Source organism: Gopherus evgoodei, chromosome 4 (genome assembly GCF_007399415.2).
Source record: "Gopherus evgoodei ecotype Sinaloan lineage chromosome 4, rGopEvg1_v1.p, whole genome shotgun sequence".
Taxonomy (NCBI): domain Eukaryota; kingdom Metazoa; phylum Chordata; order Testudines; family Testudinidae; genus Gopherus; species Gopherus evgoodei.
This window is the reverse complement of record NC_044325.1, coordinates 138198280-138216840: the sequence shown is the minus strand read 5'-3', so window position 1 is coordinate 138216840 and position 18561 is coordinate 138198280. Positions and strand designations below refer to the sequence as shown.

General features: G+C 41.3%; 1 protein-coding gene across 6 annotated transcripts in view; it reads right to left on the bottom strand.

Annotated features, from left to right (window-relative positions):
* The window catches only part of ILRUN (inflammation and lipid regulator with UBA-like and NBR1-like domains), a 57766-nt gene that overhangs the window by 13153 nt on the left and 26052 nt on the right, over positions 1-18561 (bottom strand). For 2 of the 6 annotated variants that reach the window (XM_030561331.1, XM_030561329.1), the window contains exons 2-4: positions 15582-15736; positions 10306-10503; positions 3405-3733 (exon numbers count right to left, since the gene is read on the bottom strand). In XM_030561331.1, coding sequence (XP_030417191.1) covers positions 3405-3733; positions 10306-10503; positions 15582-15736 — 682 coding nt within the window. Of the gene's footprint in view, positions 1-1924; positions 2477-2719; positions 2804-3404; positions 3734-10305; positions 10504-15581; positions 15737-18561 lie in introns of those variants that run through there. The other 4 variants (XR_004000232.1, XR_004000231.1, XM_030561330.1 and 1 more) reach the window with 4 other exon arrangements.

Here is an 18561-nt window from a genome sequence, read left to right as displayed (position 1 = left end):
GGGAACTTCAAGGATATGAGATGCAAAAGGATTGGCCATTCTCTCCTACTGCTTCTTACTTGGCACATCCCAGAGTCTCACAGAGCTTTTGATTGTGAACATAGTGTGCCTCCCCAGCAAAAACCACCATGCAGTGTAAGTGTTCAGTTCCTGATGGTGATAGATCACACAACCATCCAGCTTTCACAACGTAATTTGTGTGAAGCAGTCTTAGATTGGTTCTGCCAACCCAATAATAAATTCTGGATGTGACAAGAAATACTCCACCTGCATTCTGAAAAGGCTGTCAACACGCAACAGACTCTGCCAGGAGCTTCCCACCAACTTTGTCAGCCATTTCAACACACAACAGGCTGTCATTTTTGCTTCCTTTAGATAAGGTACCAAATACATTGACACACAAGCATAGATCGGCAAAGAGGTTCCTGCTATTGACAGTCCCCTGTTGGAAAGCCACCTTTTAAAGTGTCAAGGTACTGTTTAGAAACCAATTTACCATGGAAAGAACAGCACATGATCAATCACACAGAAACTCTTCAAGGGCCCTGTATTCTAATCAAATCAGGAGCTAATCAAATTAAATAATATTAAGGCCCAGTCCACTTCAGCTTCTGTCAAAAGACAGTGGAAATCTCTTGGCAGCCTGAAACAAAACTCTGAGCTTTGTGCACAAGCACTACAAGACCAGACCAGATTAGTGGGACTGTGATCTTTTTCCATGTCGGGAAAAGAAACCACGATTGTTGGCTAGCCCACTGAACTATTATTAGTTACCTTTTGGCTGAAAGCAGATGAGGAATCTTTTGTGATGGGTATCAGAACAAGTTAGAAGTAATGGATAAGCTAAACTCCAGTCAGTCAGAAGAAGGAATCACTAGAAGACAGGTTGGCCACCTTATACCTGCCTCCTGTGTCTAGACTGACTCATGTCAAAACAGATCATGATCCAAATGGATAGCAATGACAAACTAGCCCAGATTGTTAAGATGAATGTAACCCTTGCCGATGGAATTAGCCCCTTCTTCCTTTAGCTTTGCTCATCCAAGGTGTAGCTCCTGTCTGTTTCTATCTCTGTACCACCATGCTAGCTGTCACTGCCTTCCAGACAGTTAGGCAATATGGGAAAGAGATGATCCTTAAATTGCTACACCACATTTATCCCAACATACCTAGTATTTCAGTTGGGTTTCCAACACAGCTCATCAATACACTAATTTAAAACTTAAAACATCTACACTTTCCTAGTCTGGGCTTCTTAATGAGTAGCAACTCAGTTGTGCTACACTGTATCAAAAGATATGGTTGTTTTGACTTGTGGGAAGATGCACAGCAGAGATTAAAGAACACATTTTAATAGCCTTGCCTCCTTTTTCACAGCACAATTTGTTTCCACCAAAAACGCCACACCTAGACTTTTTGCACCTGTACTTTATGGCAGCTGCAAATCTTAGTAGTTACATGCCTACCCAACTGAAGGTGCTAATCAAGTAGACATATGTAATAACCAAATTCTGCAACCAAAATGTGCAGGCACAAAATGCTCAAGCTCATCTGAAATTTATTCCCAAGGGTCTGTCTATATTGCAAGTGAAAGCATGACTGGTCACAGGTATACCTACCTTTAATCTAGCTAGCATAGGTAAAACAACATACATGTGGTAGCACGGACAAGCACCTAGAAGACATACCCAGGGACTCTGCAGGACTTGAACTCGGCTGCTAACTCATGCCTAAGACCACGACACCACATGTACTCTGCTACTGTTACCCATGCTAGCTAAATTAAAGCTAGTATATCTTTGCCTACCGTCACCTGCAAATGTGGACATATTCTAAGACTAGGACAATGAAGTTGTCATGTGCTACGTAAACTAGACTTGATTTCATCTGTAGCTGTGAAAAACTGGTAGATTAGTCCAGTATCTCAGCTGAATTAATGAGTTTTTATTTCAGTTATTTGCATGTATTTAAAACACTTCTGAAAGGTGTCCATTTATCAATCCTGGAAATGCAGCCCTCTACATACAGAACATATACATCATACAAATAACGACAGGTCAACTTCCCCACATTATCGCACCAATGTGCCTCAGCCTTTTACAGAGGGACCACTTATGGGGATAAGCAGAGTTCAGTCGACAGGTACATTAGTCCTTGGCATCTCCATAGGGACCAATGATTTGTGATAAGGCCACTGTCCACCAGGGTCTGGACCAAAGCACAGTAAGCAATCATCAGATAGTAAGAGCTTTCAGTCACCACTGATCGAGGCTGGATTTGATTTGGAATCTAGAGATGAAAAGCTTTATATCATTCCCAATTCCCTGAGCAATCGAGCTCCAACTTTAAAAGGTTGTTGAGTCCCATCTTGAAGCAGGACCCAATAAGTCTCATACAACTGTTGGTCTGAGGTGTATAATATGAAGAGGACAATTGATAGTTTGCTGTACAGTTGCATCTCCTATTTTGGTACCTGCTGTAAGTAAAAGTTAAACAAAGATGTTACCTCAGTACAAAGCGGGGTACTATAGAATGGATCCATTTGTACATTACAAGCAATTTAACCAGTTCATCTACAGCACTGTAGTTCCTAACATTAGGACTTTATTAAAGCAAACAGCAACTGAGTGTTCTTGTCCTACATAGCCTGTGTAAAGTACAGTTAAGCATGTTTAAAGGATTTTAAAATCAACTATTCTGGACATAGGACAATACACACCTAGACATGCCTCTTGCAATAATAGGATTCTGAAGTGTAAATAATCCTGCAATTCATTTTTCACGTATTTGTACACACAAGCATCTAAAAAAAAGTTAAAATATCACTCAAACTTATTTGTATAGCATCCATCAAGCAAGCTTCTTAAGGAGATTTTAAAACATGATTATAGAGACAAGAAAAGATCACAAACAGGAATGGTCCTAGGAGTGACTATTCCTGAACAGTGGCTCCTGAGACCAAAATGTTGAACCAGGCATCCCCCTGCCCATTTGTTACAGCAAAAAAATTCTTTGGCTGAATCCCAAGATGTGTAGGGTATTTTTTTTTACATCACCTATATTTAAGTCTGAAGATATTGTGACTTTTTTCTTAACCATAATGGTTGGAGCCCTCCCCAAACTCCAGTATCAGTTACAGCACCCAGCCAAGATTAGGTTAACATCAAGAAGCATTTTTAAAATGTGGACCTAGTAGAATCTATTGGATGAAAAGGGTGTTTTATTTTGTTTAATATAAAGGCGAGGAGCTGGCAGAGTTAGACGGTTTTATATTCAAACCCTTCCTTAGCAGGTCAAGCAGAGACGGAAGGGAGGGCTTCACAGTTTGTAACGAAGAAGGACTATCACAATACACACCATGGTCTTGCCACCTACCCATTCTCCTGTTCTCCCAGGGCACCTACCTTACTGTACGTCACTACCGACAAGTTGTTCGAGTGACTGCTGGGAGAGAGATTTACAGAGTTTTGTGACAGTCCGTTCTGATCTTGTTCAATTTGGTCAGGAGCAGGCCCCCACGTGTTTTTGCTGATTGTGCCTAGCTCAGAACCCCCAGGGTCTTTTAGGTTGTTTTCATCTGGTTGCCTGTTCTTCTGCGGAGAGGCGAAGGGGTTAAAGTTTCCTTCTACCTTGCGATGTGGTTGTGTGTTGAATTCCGTTTCAAAGGATGACAACTGCTGCGTTACTCCTAAAAGTCCTCCAACCTCCACGCTGAGGATCACCCAGATGACATCTGTGAAAAGGGAAGGTCACTCAGATCACTATTAGATGTAGCTTATAGGGGAACAGGGAGACCACTCCTGCCCCTGTAATACAATAATACTATTTTTAACTTACTTAGCATTTTTCAACCATACATTTTTACTGTGTTTTACAAGCATCAGGTAAGCCTACCACCTCTGAGAAGAAGGCAAGTGTTCTGCTAAGGAAGCAACAGTATATGCTACTCAGGACAGTAGCCAAATACTAAACAAAAACAGTAATTATTGGCCTCACAACATAAAGGCTCACATGCAGTCTAGTTTCCTATAGACTAAAAGTACCAAGAAAGTAAGACTTGCCTAAAGTCACAGACCAAGAGTGAGTGCTAGACTGAAAGAACCCAGAAGACTACTCCCAATCCTTCACTTTTCTGCTGCAGAATATGCTTATTTACACCAGCTTCGCTTACAACTGTATGTGAGTAATGGGGCTGACTTACGTAAATGAATTTCCTGATTTTTACATTAGTGGGTTACAGATTGTTGTAATAAGCCATAAATCTAGTGTGTCTGTTCAGTTCATGATTTTTAGTGTCTAGTAGAGTTATGAATCTTAACTCCAAGGGTCGACATTTGAAAGTGTTGCGCAGGTTTTCTTTAATGAGGAGGACTGAGGGGTCAGATATAGAGTGATCACTTTGTAAAAAGCACCCACCCAGAGGTGATAGGGAGTTTTTCGTCTCATTTTCCTATGTCAGTTCATGTGTTTAGAGATTGTCTAGTTTCACCCACATAGTTGCTATTGGGGTATTTAGTGCACTGCATGAGATATATCGCATGTTGTGACAAGCGCCTCAACAACGACCAAAATGGTGGAGCATCTTTGTTTGGTGAAGATGATTTTAAATGTTCAAGGGTACATACAGGGATTGAACAAAGACACTGAATTTATGGTTTATTACAAAACATCTGTAACCCACCAACGATCCCTTTCTGTCCTATGACTGCAGAGGTGTTAACCGGCCACTCTATCTTGAATGGTCCCTTAGAAGAGTGGTGCCCAGCTTATTACACAGGACAGCCAGAGAAACCTAAGCACAACCTTGTGTGGGCCAAACAAATTCTACCTATTTTACTAAGATTAAAAGTCACCTGTCTTGATTTATATTTTAAGTTCAGCTTGTTTCATATGTATTTAGATAGGTGGCTTCTGTGTACAGTATTGTTTATTTACACACAGGTGTAAACTAAAATGATGTAAGCATGACGACAAAACATTAATGAATCAACTTTTAGTATATTGCATTGAAGCAGGCTGCAGGCACTATGAAATGCTCTGGTGGGTCACGTACGGCCCGCGAGCTGCCTGTTGGGCACCTCTGCCTTAGAATATGGGCTAACCACTTATGCTGAACAATCTGTTCCACCTTGCATTTAGTTGTGAAGCTCAGAGTACTTTCCCAGATCTGAAGAAGAGCTGTGTGGATTGAAAGCTTGTCTCTCTCACCAACAGAAGTTGGTGCAATAAACGATATTACCTCATCCACCTTGTCTCTCTAATCACCTGCTGGTTTTCCTCCAGATGAAGTTAATCTGCAAGCTGCCCAGCTGCTTGCAACATGGTGCCAGTGGCAGGCTGGGAAAAAGAGGACAGCAAGTTCCTTTACAGTTTAGTGAGGCTACCAGTGCTTCTCAAACAGCCCAATTCACAGCATGTTTCTTCTCAATTGGCCACCATGCTTAGTTTGACAGGGTTTAGCTGCCTTTACTTTACTAAGCGAGAGTAAGGGGATTCACTAGTGCCTTTTCTGCTCCCAATATTCTTTTTCTGTAGCCATCTTAATTCATCTATGAACATATCAGTGATCAACGCCCCCATATCCTACCTATGTTTAAATCCTTTATGAAACATCAAATAGGATACTGAAAAGGCACAAGAAAGTAGACTAAATCCAATTACTTCCACTAAGGAGTCTTCTCTCCGTTATACTAACATGGTCAGCAGCTTTCTGCAAAAAGGTCTGACAAGTAGTGAAGTGGTGCCATCTGCTGTTAATCTCTGGCAACTCCTCAAGTCCTATCCCAGCATTAGAGGACACATCAATTCAGAATGATTAACGTGTAATGTTTAAGGCTTTTTTCCCCTTCCCTATTTGAAAAGGAACAGCAAAGTTTGGACTTGAAACTTTCTGACATGCCCCCATCATTAGTGGACATCTGTAGACTGAAAATTATACGCAAGGTAGCCCAAAAATTATTTCCTTTACCCACCTGCCAAGTTCACAATTTAGCTGTTTGACCTGAAACAGCTAATGAAATAAATGCTCCCTAACACAACAGTTCCTCTATTAGAGAGGCCTGAGTCTGAGCCTGGCATGCTGTACCACATAGGTACAAGAGGCCACGTGTCCTAGAAGTCAGGCAATTCCTTGCTGTGGTGGTTGGAAAATGCCCGAGACTTCAAATGATGCTGCCCAGTGCCACAACCTCACTTGCAGAAGGTATGCCCTGGTGTGTGTCGAGTCCAGCACTGCCTCTATGAACTCTATCCACTGAACAAGGGAGAGCGTTGATTTCCCCACGTTCAGGATAAGGCCCAGTTCATCCAATGTCTGTCTTATGAAGTCTACTTGTGGCTCCGCTTGAGCCCTCGAGTGGCCCTTGATCAGCCAGCCATCAAGGTACGAGAACACCTGTGTCTGACGCCTGCACAGGAACACAGCCACGACTGCCATGCATTTGGTAAACACACGAGGCACCGCTGACTGTGAACTGGTAGTGTTTGCTTCTCACCACAAACCTGAGGTACCTTCTGTGGGACGGTGTAACTGCTATATGAAAATACACATCCGTCAAGTCAAGGGCGGAATACCAGTCCCCTTGATCCAAGGAAGGGATGATGGAGGCCAAAGAGGCCATGCGGAACTTCAGTTTCTTCATAAACTTGTTGAGCTCTTGCAGATCTAGGATGGGCCTTTGAAGCCAGAAGACCAAGGGATGCCCTAGTGCTGGGATAGCACTGAAGGGGAAACCCCTCCAAAGGAAATTTAAGAATTAAGTCAAGTACCTACCAACTACTTAACACTAACTACATACAGGCTGCCAAATGCACGTGTCACGACAAGCAAGGGGAAGTTCCAGCTAATCCTCACTGGCAGTAAGAAGGAACTGAGAGGGTGGCAGGTCGGAAGGGCCTTGTATTGAGCATCATGATGGCGCCACTCCAGGAGGTGCCCGGACTAACCCGATGGATACTGCTAGGGGAAAAACCTTCTGGCTGTCATGCACCTGACTGGAATTGACAGGAACAAGCACTTGAAGAACTAATCATAATTTCCATTACTCCAGCTTTCATTGCCTTTCCCAACCCAACTGGCACCATTTATTTGCAATTATTATGGCTTTGTATTAGCATTAATACAGTTTCATTCATGGGTTAAGAGTCTCAGGCATATGACTTGCAAGTTAGATAGCCAAAAAATTCAGAAACTCAATGCCAGCCCAGTGGTTTAGGATCATCTGAATTCAAATTTAGAGCTCCCTAGATCCTGAGGGGCAGGGAGAGCTGTGGAAGTAGCACATTTAGTCCCAGGAGAAGCACTGTGTGTTATTTTCAAAACACACCTCTGATTAATGCTCTTAAGAAGCACTGCATTCCAGAGGAAGCCACTTCCAGTCCTCTTGGGGGAGGAGTGATTGTTTTAATAATTTGGGGGTGGGTTTAGGGAGGGAGGGAAACTGAGGGATGGCAAAATTATCCTCCCAATGCACACACATTCAGAGCTAATCAAAATTAGGTATGCTGCACATATCTGGAAGGATACCTACTGGTAATAGCCAGTTCCATTTCCACCATTTAAGAAAGGGAATTAAAGCACCATATCATTTCAAAATTCTAACAGGGAAGAAACTAATACATGAGTAGGGATCTAAAAAATATGGTATATGCAGAAGATCACAGGAAAGCAAATTTCCTCTCTAGATGCCCCATAGTTGGAGAAACAAAAGACAAAAGAATGCTTCTACAAATAAAATTACTCCCACATTCCAAGCATTAGTAATTTTATGATCATTATCATCTGTAGTTATCCCAGCTAAAATAGGGGTAATCAAACCATGCTTCAGAGCACCATCTCATCATGCACAGGGATCAGGAAAGAATTCCACACACTGTGTACAATATTGAACTAGCTATAAATTATGGGGAGGGATCTTCCTCGGAAGCAAGCTCTCACTCTTTATGGATCTGATTTGATATGACACCACTTATGTTTCTGAGGAATGTAAATATCAGAAAGAGCTGTATATGAAAAAAGCAAACAAAGAAGATTTATAACCTTTACCCTACACTATACTTCTAATGACCTTTAAAAATAAAAATCACATGCTCTTTCATAGCTCTGCAACAACAAAGACAACTGCAGTTATGCAGACATCCTGAACTGAAATAAAAGCAGAAGAGAAAGCTGTCCTCTCATTTCAGGTATAAATTACATCCCCTTCAAAGGAAGCTCAGATCTGCTGACAGTTCTCAATAAGCATGTACTTTTTGAAGAGGATAATTATTTTGTCCCATGGTGCTAATATTCCTCATTTGACTCCATGCATTTAGTGAACTCAAACTGTCAAAAAAAAACTTAAAAAAAAAAATCATGAGAATCTTTTTTGCAATGTTCTCGCTAGCCGTTAGTATCAGTGAATGTTTGGTGCAAATCTCAAAAGAGTGAAGTGCCCTGCAGAAGAGGACAGTGAGTTATTTATTATTTAGGTGGGGCCCAAACTATTTTAGGTACTTTCCAAATACAGGACACGTTTTTCAAAACTAGGTGCATGAGGTTAGGGCTGGTTTACATTTAGGTTTTACTGGGCTAACTATTTTGGTTAAGGGTATTATTTTCCCCCCCCCCCCCCATTTATTTATTTTTTTACCAACTTAAGTTTTGCCAGTATATCTGCAATGTAGCCCAGCCTTAAATCACAGAATCACAGAACTGGAATGGACCTCGAGAGATCATCTAGTCCAGTCCCCTGCACTCATGGCAGGACTAAGTATTATCTAGACCACCCCGACAGGCATTTGTCTAACCTGCTCTTAAAAAATCTCCAGTGATGGAGATTCCACAACCTCCTTAGGCAGTTTATTCCAGTGCTTAACCACCCTGACAGTTAAGAAGTTTTTCCTAATATCCAACCTAAACCGCCCTTACTGCAATTTAAACCCTTACTTGTCCTATCTTCAGAGGTTAGGAAAAACAATTTTTCTCCCTCCTCCTTCTAACAACCTTTTACATATTTGAAACCTGTTATGTTCCCCCTCAGCCTTCTCTTTTCCAGATTAAACAAATCCCATTTTTTCAATCTTCCCTCATGGTAGGTCATGTTTTCTAGATCTTTAATATTTTTTGTTGCTCATCTCTGGACTCTCTCCAATTTGTCCACATCCTTCCTGAAATATGGTGCTCAGAACGGGACACAATACTCCTTAATCAGCACAGAGTAGAGCAGAAGAATTACTTCTCATGTCTTGCTTAAACACTCTGGCTAATACATCCCAGAATGATGTTTGCTTTTTTTCCAACAGGGTTACACTGTTGACTCACCAGGAACTCCAGATCCCTTTCCACAATACTTCTTCCTAGGCAGTCATTTCCCATTCTGTACGTGTGCACCTGATTGTTCCTTCCTAAATGGAATACTTTGCATTTGTCCTTATTGAATTTCACCTCATTTACTTCAGATCATTTCTCCAGCGTGTCCAGATAATTTTGAATCAGTATAGTTGGGAACAGCCATGGGAATAGCCATGCAGCATAAAATATTTCTATGCTATTATAACTGCACCCAAACTGGGGGAAGGAGGGCAGGATTTGAGCAACTTTAATTTACCAGTAGAGTAAAATCAGCACAACTTCCTAGTATAGATAAACCCTTAGATTTCAAAGTCCATATTTAAGTGCCCCGCTAAGCTGCATGGTTTTCAAAAGTGCCAAGCACTGAACAGCTCTCACTTGAGCAAAAAAATTCCTGATACGGTCAATTACACTGTAAAATAGTCTTCCATGAAAACTGGTGAAAACTCTTTTGTTCCACTCTTAAAACTGAATTGGAAAAAACCTGAAGGATCAAGTATAAAGCACAGTCCAGCACTGGCCCAAAGGGAATAATCTAGATCAACTCATTGTTCTTAACCATTTCATTCTCTATGTTTAGTTTCTTGGATCTGACAGATCTACATCTTGCTATTCCTGGTACAAACATGGGGAATGCAATCTGAATATACTTCAGGATTAACATACTGGACACACTGGCCTTCTGGGATGCTGAAGACAGCACTTATCACAGGACATATACCAAGGACTATCACAATAACATGCCCAGTACTCCTCACACCTTGCCAGAGGGAGGTGCTGTATTGGCAGCTATTCCATTAACACACACAGGAATAAAAGTTACAGTACCTCTAGATTACCATTTGGATATTAGGAGGGTGACTGGGATACCAGCAAGTATTTGGCCAACAGCAATACAAGGATGAAGGCTCCTACCTTGTATGCTTTGGGAGCATTACAAACAAGAGAGAACTGCAAAGAGAGGAATAACTTACCTCCATAATAGAGTCCTGTAGCAGTGCACATGCGCCACTGTCCCTGATACATTCCCGCTGTGCTGGGGCTGCACATCTGAACGCTGACATCTGCAATCTCCTGTGGCTCTAGCGACCTGACCATCACCATGTTTACATGGCCAAACTGGTCTCCCCCGACATACTTAAGACAAACCCCTGGGGGCCATGCCTCTGTCCCTGATTGAGCAGAAAAAGGTATTAAAGTGTCAGTGACAATGCAATTGTAGCAACTTTGCATCGGCTTCTTTTCTGGCAAGTGCTGCTCGAGTAGATAAACATTTTATTAAATTGGTTACACTGCTCTGTTGAACAGTCAAGGAGATTTCAAGGTGGCTAACAGATACCAACTTAGTCAAATTTTCTAGTTCTCATACAACAGCAAGGGGAGAGAAAGATTTTCATACAAAACATAACTGTTCCAGCACGTGACCAACTGAAAGGAAAGATCTGTAGAATATTCACAAGTCCTTTAAAAACTGAGAAACCCAGAGCCGTGGTTTAACAAAGTCCAACAATAATCAACATATCTGAGCGAGACTTTGTGATGACACATTCAGTTGCATTTTAGCCATGCTGGGGACACATGTAGCACTCAGTGAAGATAACCAGCTAGTTTTTCCATCTTAATTGTTTTGGTTTCGTCCCTCCTCCCCCCAGTCTCATAATTGAAAATATTTTAACAAGACATTTTCCTCCAGGGTGTCATGTTCCTTTTTCAGTTTGTTGGCAGTCTTGGGAAGGGCAAATGCTTTTGTGCTCTCCGTTTGTAAACTTGCCAACTAGAAATAACATCTTTTATATTGTTTTATATCTCCTTCCTGCAGTGAGCCCCTCCCAGCTCCATGATGGTGTGGCTGAACTCAGACAGCGTATTCTGAGATCCAAGTATAGATTGACGTTATAGGGGCTGATGTTGTATACTATGAAGGCATGGCGCAAAGTGGTATTTGGTGCACATGCAACAGCTCATTTGAGGGCAGATGCAGCAGTTTCATGCAATGGCAAAAGAGGAGGGGCTGGTGAAATGGAAAAACTGTGGAGAATGGCTTTGAAAAAGTTATAGAGTATGGCTCCAGTGGTTGTGTGAAGATCAGTGTCAACATGGCATTTGGATACTCTCTTGCCCTGAAAATGTGATATGAGCTGGAATGAGAAATTTGGTCTTTGAGCTGTAGGGATTGCATTCTGCCTGCTTTAAGTTAATGGGAGCAGTTTAGCGAAGTCCATGGGCTGCAGAGAAACTTGGACAGATATATATGATTACTGCAAGCCTGTGCTGAGATGGCAACTCTGGATAGGTATTAGTGACCAAGGGACACCTTGTAGGAGCATTCTTTGAGATAGACTTTTCCATAAAGTCGACTATTCTCTGGAGGTACTGCAGTGAGACATGGCAGTGAATCAAGATTTATGGGGTTTGGATCTAGAGAGAAAACCAACTGAGGAAGTATCAGTGCAGGATAGTTGGAATGGGATCAGGGCAGCTATCTTTGGACCCAGCTATAGTAAAGAACAGCACGAAGGTTGGGGACCCTTGGGAAAGGAAGATCTGAGTGGTTAGCAGGCCTTATGTTGTGATGTGTGGGAGTTATGGAGTGTGACAACTTTTGTGTGAAAGGGTGTGCACCCTGGCAATGTGATTTTTAATCAGTTTTAATGGCTTTAAGTTTGCCATGTGCTTCGAGTGCTATAGCTGATATGCACTATTAAAACAAAATGATGATTGTGTCATTCTATTTCAGTACATGCATTTCTCAGGAGATGACAGATTGCAGTAGCTGTCCAAAGGAGCTTGCAGCAGTTAGAGGTAGACTGGGAGATGAAAGTAAGTCTGTTGAATCGGGGTGATTCTTTAGTGCTATTATAGAAGATCGGCTAGCCTGCAAAAAGACTATCACACTGCAGGATGACTGGACCTTGGTTTTTGATAACAGGCAAAAAGCCCTTGCCTGAAACCAGTTTATTCATAAACAGAACTACATGCTTACAGAACTCTAATTGACCTGTTCAACCAACTGAGTACACAACAACTCTGCTCTCTGCATCAGACAGAATGCAGCTCTGCCACACCAAATCCCTCAAAGCGATGCCTCGCTATGTTTTTCTCATGTTTTAGAACTGAAGTCATTTAATAAAGGGTTGCTGCAGGATCATTAAGAAACTTGGCTTCACTTCATCTACCTAGCAAGATCTAATCCTGAACATTCCAGTCCTTGGATATTAAATATTAATTAAAATATTTTTTAAATGTAAGACACTGGCCTAATCTGCACAGTAACACCACCACCACAAAAACAGTAGTTAACCCAGACTGAAGCTAAGCCAAGTTGTAACAGTCTAGTCTGGATAAGGCCAAGTATTGTTATAGCCAAAATGTACAAAAGAAGGTAATGTTTTAGCCCTGGTGGAAGCCAAAACAAAGTTTGGTTTTCACAGGAAGCCACAAAAACCAAGGAATTTTAAGTTGAAACTGTTTCCTTCAACTCCCTACCCACATTCTACAAGACCCAAGAACTTTAGGAATGGAAACAAATTTTAAAGACAACATAAAATTCACTGCATCTAACAATTAATCTAGAATTTAAAAAAAAATGAAAATCCACATTTTCAAGAAGGCACATCTGTCATTTGTGGGAGAGATTTTATGACTTAACCATAAAAACAAGGGGGAAAAAAGATAAGGACGGGGAAGCAAAGGGTTTTTAGTTACTAGAAACACGTCTGTCAGTCAACAGTAGATCTCACCTATGGGAATTTCATTTGGAGCTAGTATTTTCCAGCCTCATCCTGAAAGGTTCTGAAGCTTAGACAGGATCTGGACTTTTAGGAAACTCCACCTCAACTGCTGAGAAGATTATAGTGCCTTTTCCGTGGGGGTTGCTAAGGTGAAAAACTTGTTCCCCCTGGATCTATCCCACATCGCTGTCAAGAATGTCTCATATTTGACACTAACTGTCCATACATTATATACATAGTAAACGTACAGATCTGCCAAATAGTTTTGCACATTAGAAATAAAGTGCTCAACAGTCACCTTTACATTTTACCCAGTCACCACATACACACCGGAAAGTCCAATATGACACCTAAACCCTCTCTCTGCAATAGGTGTTTTTTCATAGGATCGCCAGCTTACAAAGTGTTGAGTTTATCTTTACCTCACTTCTTGCCCTAATGTCCTGTATCTAAATCTAAGTTTTTAGGATGATGGGTTTTAAAAACGTTTGTTTTATAATGCTTAGCTTATTACTTATACAGTGCTCCAAGTTCTGTCGCAAGAAGAGTCATTTATGATTTTTAACACAGCTGTAATTTGCTTGTTATGCTATCATTCTGCACAGAAGCAGCAAAAGCATGACAATTAAATTCAGATACACAGGTTAACTACTCATATGACAGCCTGTCATTGCAGCACTCGAGGACAAAGTATTATCTCCCTTTGAATCCACAGCTCTCATTTTCCTCCCTTAATTACATCCCAGTAGATAAGCGCTAAGAGTTTATTTTGCCTGGCCTCACTTCAGGCTCACACAGAGATGACTGTTTTGGCTCACCTCATGTTGGAATGTTGTCTCCACAAACTTGCATCACATCTTCTCCTCTAAAAACTGCCACAAGATTACTCTGTTCCTAATTTCACACAATTCACACAGTATTAATAGAATTGCAACTGTCACAGCCTTGAAATGAGAGTAATTTAGTCTGCGCTTACACCATCTCTTCTCAGAGTTGAATCAACTCCACTGATTTCTTGACTCTCTCATGGGTTCTATAAAGTGTCCCACATTTAACCGAAGGGACAGAGTACAGACCACACAAAAAAAACCACATGAAATGCTTTTCTAACATACTGGCTGCTCTTGAGTTTCAAGGAGTTGAGAATTGTTTTATTTAATTTTAAATGAGCTGAGTTAATTTACTGAAAAATATCCCTTTTTAAAGGTAAACTGTTTCCATCCTCTTGCTGGAAGAGAATCTGATTAGAAGAGCCTTTCTTAAGTGAGAGAAAAGATTGAAAATAAGAAATCCTGTACTGAATGCATACCTAAGAAAAGAACTTCCTTTGGATTTCATCTTTACTTGGCAAATTCTGTAGTAAGAGACAGGAACTCAAAAGATGACTGAACACCGTAGCTGGTCACATGAATCTGTCTGAAATAGAATTTTGGATAACACTGTCCCCAGGGCTAATCATGATCCAACTGGAGTCTGTGGCAAAGCTACTGATTTCAGTGGTGTACAGTCTGGCTCCAGAGTACCATCCACTCTATTAAGTATAGTAAGGCTAAACCTGTTCCTAGAGAGTTGCTCCAATACAACTATCATCCCAACTAAATATCCCTTCGTAAGTGAAGTATACAGCATAGGGATAGAAGAAGAACTAGAAGAATAAAGAATTCCATTAACAGAAACAAATGAACAATTTTAGGACCACTTCTAGGTCACATGGTTTTTCTTTCAGACTGAGAATTTGCATCACAAATTCCTTGTCTTCCGAGTTTGAAATGTTCAGGATATCCAACAGTCAAAACAGAAGGCCTGAACAGGAAAACAAACATCCCCATAAATACAATGGTGCTACCAGGCTACTGTTCTTACACAGAGCTCCAAGTAAATACACCCCATAAACTACTGTACTAACGAAGGGAACAGAAAACATCAACCCAGTTCAGAGGGATGGAAACTGCTGAAGTGATTGAGCCTGGGACTGAAAAAAAAGAGGTTGTAAGGTCCTTCTAAACCCATATAGACCGCCATCTGGCTCTATCTCATCATGTTACCTCCAACACAAAAGAATCCTCCTGGGAAAGGCATCGAGGAAGGGAAAAGAGGAAGGGGCTGGGAAGCAGATATCACATCACGTTTGCTTTCTTTTCTTTCTAACCTATATAAAGGCCTTGGCATTACATGGTCTCCAGACTAATCTACCTTAACTCCTCAAGGAAGCTAAGACAAATTACAGCTCCCCATTTGTCAACGTAACATGCTTACCTTTTGCCCAAACGTCAGTGTCCAAAAAGGTGAACATTTTCAAAGGCACCAAAAAGGCAGGCACCTAACTACCACTGACTTTCAATAGTATTTGGGCACATAGCTGCCCCTTGTGTTTTTGAAAGCCTCCCCCTTCATTAACACCTCAATATGAAATAACTTCATTACTGCGGAACAAAAGATCATTTTAAACAAGTGGATCTTTGTTTCAATCAAGTTTCCAGCTCAGTTCAATGAAAAAGGAAAGATTTACCCCCATTTACCTGTGTTTTGTATCCTCCATGTTTTCGTAAACTGTGTATCAGGAGGGATTGACTCCCCTTCTCCTATGGTAACATCTTCAACAAAGGACATGGAGGGCACATTGATGTTCGGACTCTCAAAGTCATAGTAGGCTCCAATGGCTGCTTGTAGGTTCCTGGAAAGCAAAACAGAATGCAGTCTTAAGTACAGACCAGCTGAATCAGGTCACTCTCAAGGGCTTATATACTCCCATCTCTTAAAGGTAAACAAAAAAATTCAAGAGCATTAGTTCCGTTGGTTAATTCTGGAGTACAGGCAAGTCTCATCTTACGCTAGGGTTATGCTCCACTGTCAGCATGTAAAGCAAAAATCATGCATAGTCAAAATGACATGGAGTGTAATAGAGGCAGAATCGCTCGCACTACAGGTACAATATTTAAATTGTTATTTTTCTCCTTTTGTTTTTGCCGACTGCGCAAAGCTGAATTCGCGCATGTTAAATGCGCATAAGATGAGACTCGCCTGCACAAGGTCTTCTGATCCTCTGGCTGTGTGGAATGGATGAAGCACAAAAAACACATGCGTGATTACTTAATTGCTGGATCGCTATGATACAGGCCCCGCTGCCTTCAAGATACATGGTTATACACAGAATGGCAGGAATTCCAATCAAGGAGCCTATTTATTTACTGCTGACAGCATACTCAGTCCTGAATGCAGTCCCAGCTCCACGCTACTTATAATCTATTTCAGACAGACAGAGTGTACTTAAGATGCAACAGATCAGATGATGGTAGAAGCCGGTAGCAGTACATACATGTTGGAGCACCATTCAATGTTATGGCCTCTAGAGCCATAGCAAATACTTTAGAAATTAAGTCATTTGACCAGCAATTTCAAAAGAAAGGACATAGGATGGGATGAGGATTCCGAACTCCTAGCTTCAATTCCAGGCTACACTATTAACTCACTATGTGAGCTTCAGGCAAGCCACTTAAGCTCTCAGTTTACCCATCTAAAACAGAGATAAAAGCTTGCGGGCACACTGTGAGAGTTTTCAGTGGGTAAAAGGTACTGTTGCAATGGAGGCTGGGTGAAGCTTTATTGAAAATACTGGGCGTAACGGCTGCCCTTCATTCAGGATACAGGTAAGAAGCAGTTAAGCTCCTCTTTAGATTAAAATAAACAAGTCCATACGAGCAACCACTCAAAAAAAAAACAGGCCATGTACAAGGCCTGTCAGAAGCTGACCTATACAAGTAGAGAGGTTTCACTGGGAGCAAAATGCAAATGCATGGGGGCTGGATATTGTTTGATGTAGAATGTGTGGGTCTGTAAGCAAAAGCACCCAGAGAACAGGTAAAGAGAAGCTTGTCAGAAAGCCAAAGAGATAGAAAGAGAAGCACTTGCAGCATGACCCTGACAGAAAGCAAAGAAGGCTTTTTGGGTAGAGTGACTGAAGAGAGGTTAGGAGCAGCAAGCAAAGAAACTGCCTCCTGTTTGATTTCTGATGCGTTCAAGGAAACAGGAGTTTGTGTACATTCATCACCAAAAAAAAAAAAAAAAAGGGTATATTAGAACTGACAAAGGTGCAAAAAAGGCCAACAAATGATCAGGAGTATGGAACGGCTTCTATAGGAAGAGAGATTGAGGCTATGACTACATCAGAGAGCTTACAGTGGCACAGCTGCACCTGCTCTAAGCTGACAGAGAGCTGTTCTATCAACTTAATTAATTCACTCCCAACAAGCGCCAACATAGCACTGTCCACATCCGTGCTAAGGTCACTCAAGGCAGTGGCTTATTCACATCCCTGAGCAACACAGTTATACCAAACTAAGAGATAGTGTAGACAGAGCCGAAAAAGGCCGGAATCATTCACCTTAGAAAGGAGATGACTAAGAGATTGATAGAGGTCTGTAAAATCATGAATGGTGTAGAGAAAGTAAATGATAAATTGTTATTTACCCCTTTGCACAACACAAGAACTAGGGGTCACACAACGACGTTAATAGACAGCAGGTTTCAAACAAACAAATGGAAGTACTTCTTCACATAATGCACAACCAATTTGTGGAACTCTTTGTCATGGAACATTTGAAGGCCTAAAGTACAGCTGGGTTCAAAGAAAAATTACCAAAGTTCATGGAAGATAACTTCATCAATGGCTATTAGCCAAAATGGTCAGAGACACAACCCCATGCTCTGGGTGTCCCTAAACCTCCAACTGCCAGAAGCACCTGATACTGGCCACTGATGGAAGATAGAACAATTGGGCTAGATGGACTATTGGTCTGACTCAGTATGGCTGTTTTGATGCTCTTTTTAAATAAACAGGGTTGCAATCTCCCCTCATAATGGAAACAGCCCACTAGACACAGCAACCGCCCCCCCCCCGCCCCCAATACTAGCTAACTGCTTAAGACAAAAGGAGTAAGTATCTTACACGAAAATTAAGTATGTCTATAGAAGCTATCAGGACTGGGGGAAGAGGGGATAGAGAGCTTAGGTTTAAATACATGTTAGCCACAATCATGGTTGCATTAACTTGCATCATGTTTAAGTCATGGAGAATGTACCCAATGCATCAGGTGACACTGGAGCAATGTCCTGCAGGACATAATAGGTAGTTTTAGGCAGTCAAACAGGTTAAGGATTTTTTTTTTTTTTTTAATTACTGTTGGGCTTTACCTAGCACAGATCAGACTCTGATCATAATGAAAATCTTGCATGGTGGCTATTGATACACAATCAATGCATTTTACACTATAAGCCATTACTCCACTCTAGGCATTTTCTACTTAGGAAAGATAGGACTATATTTAGAACAGGCAGCTCAGTCAAATGCTACAGGAAGGGTGCATGTCACATTAGCTAATAAATGAAGACAAATGCTTGGTTTTACATCATCGGATGCCTGTTGCTTATACACTGAACAAGATCTACATAACTCACGCTGGAGCTATGCCAAAAGGTTACTGTTCACTCAACCAGTTACCA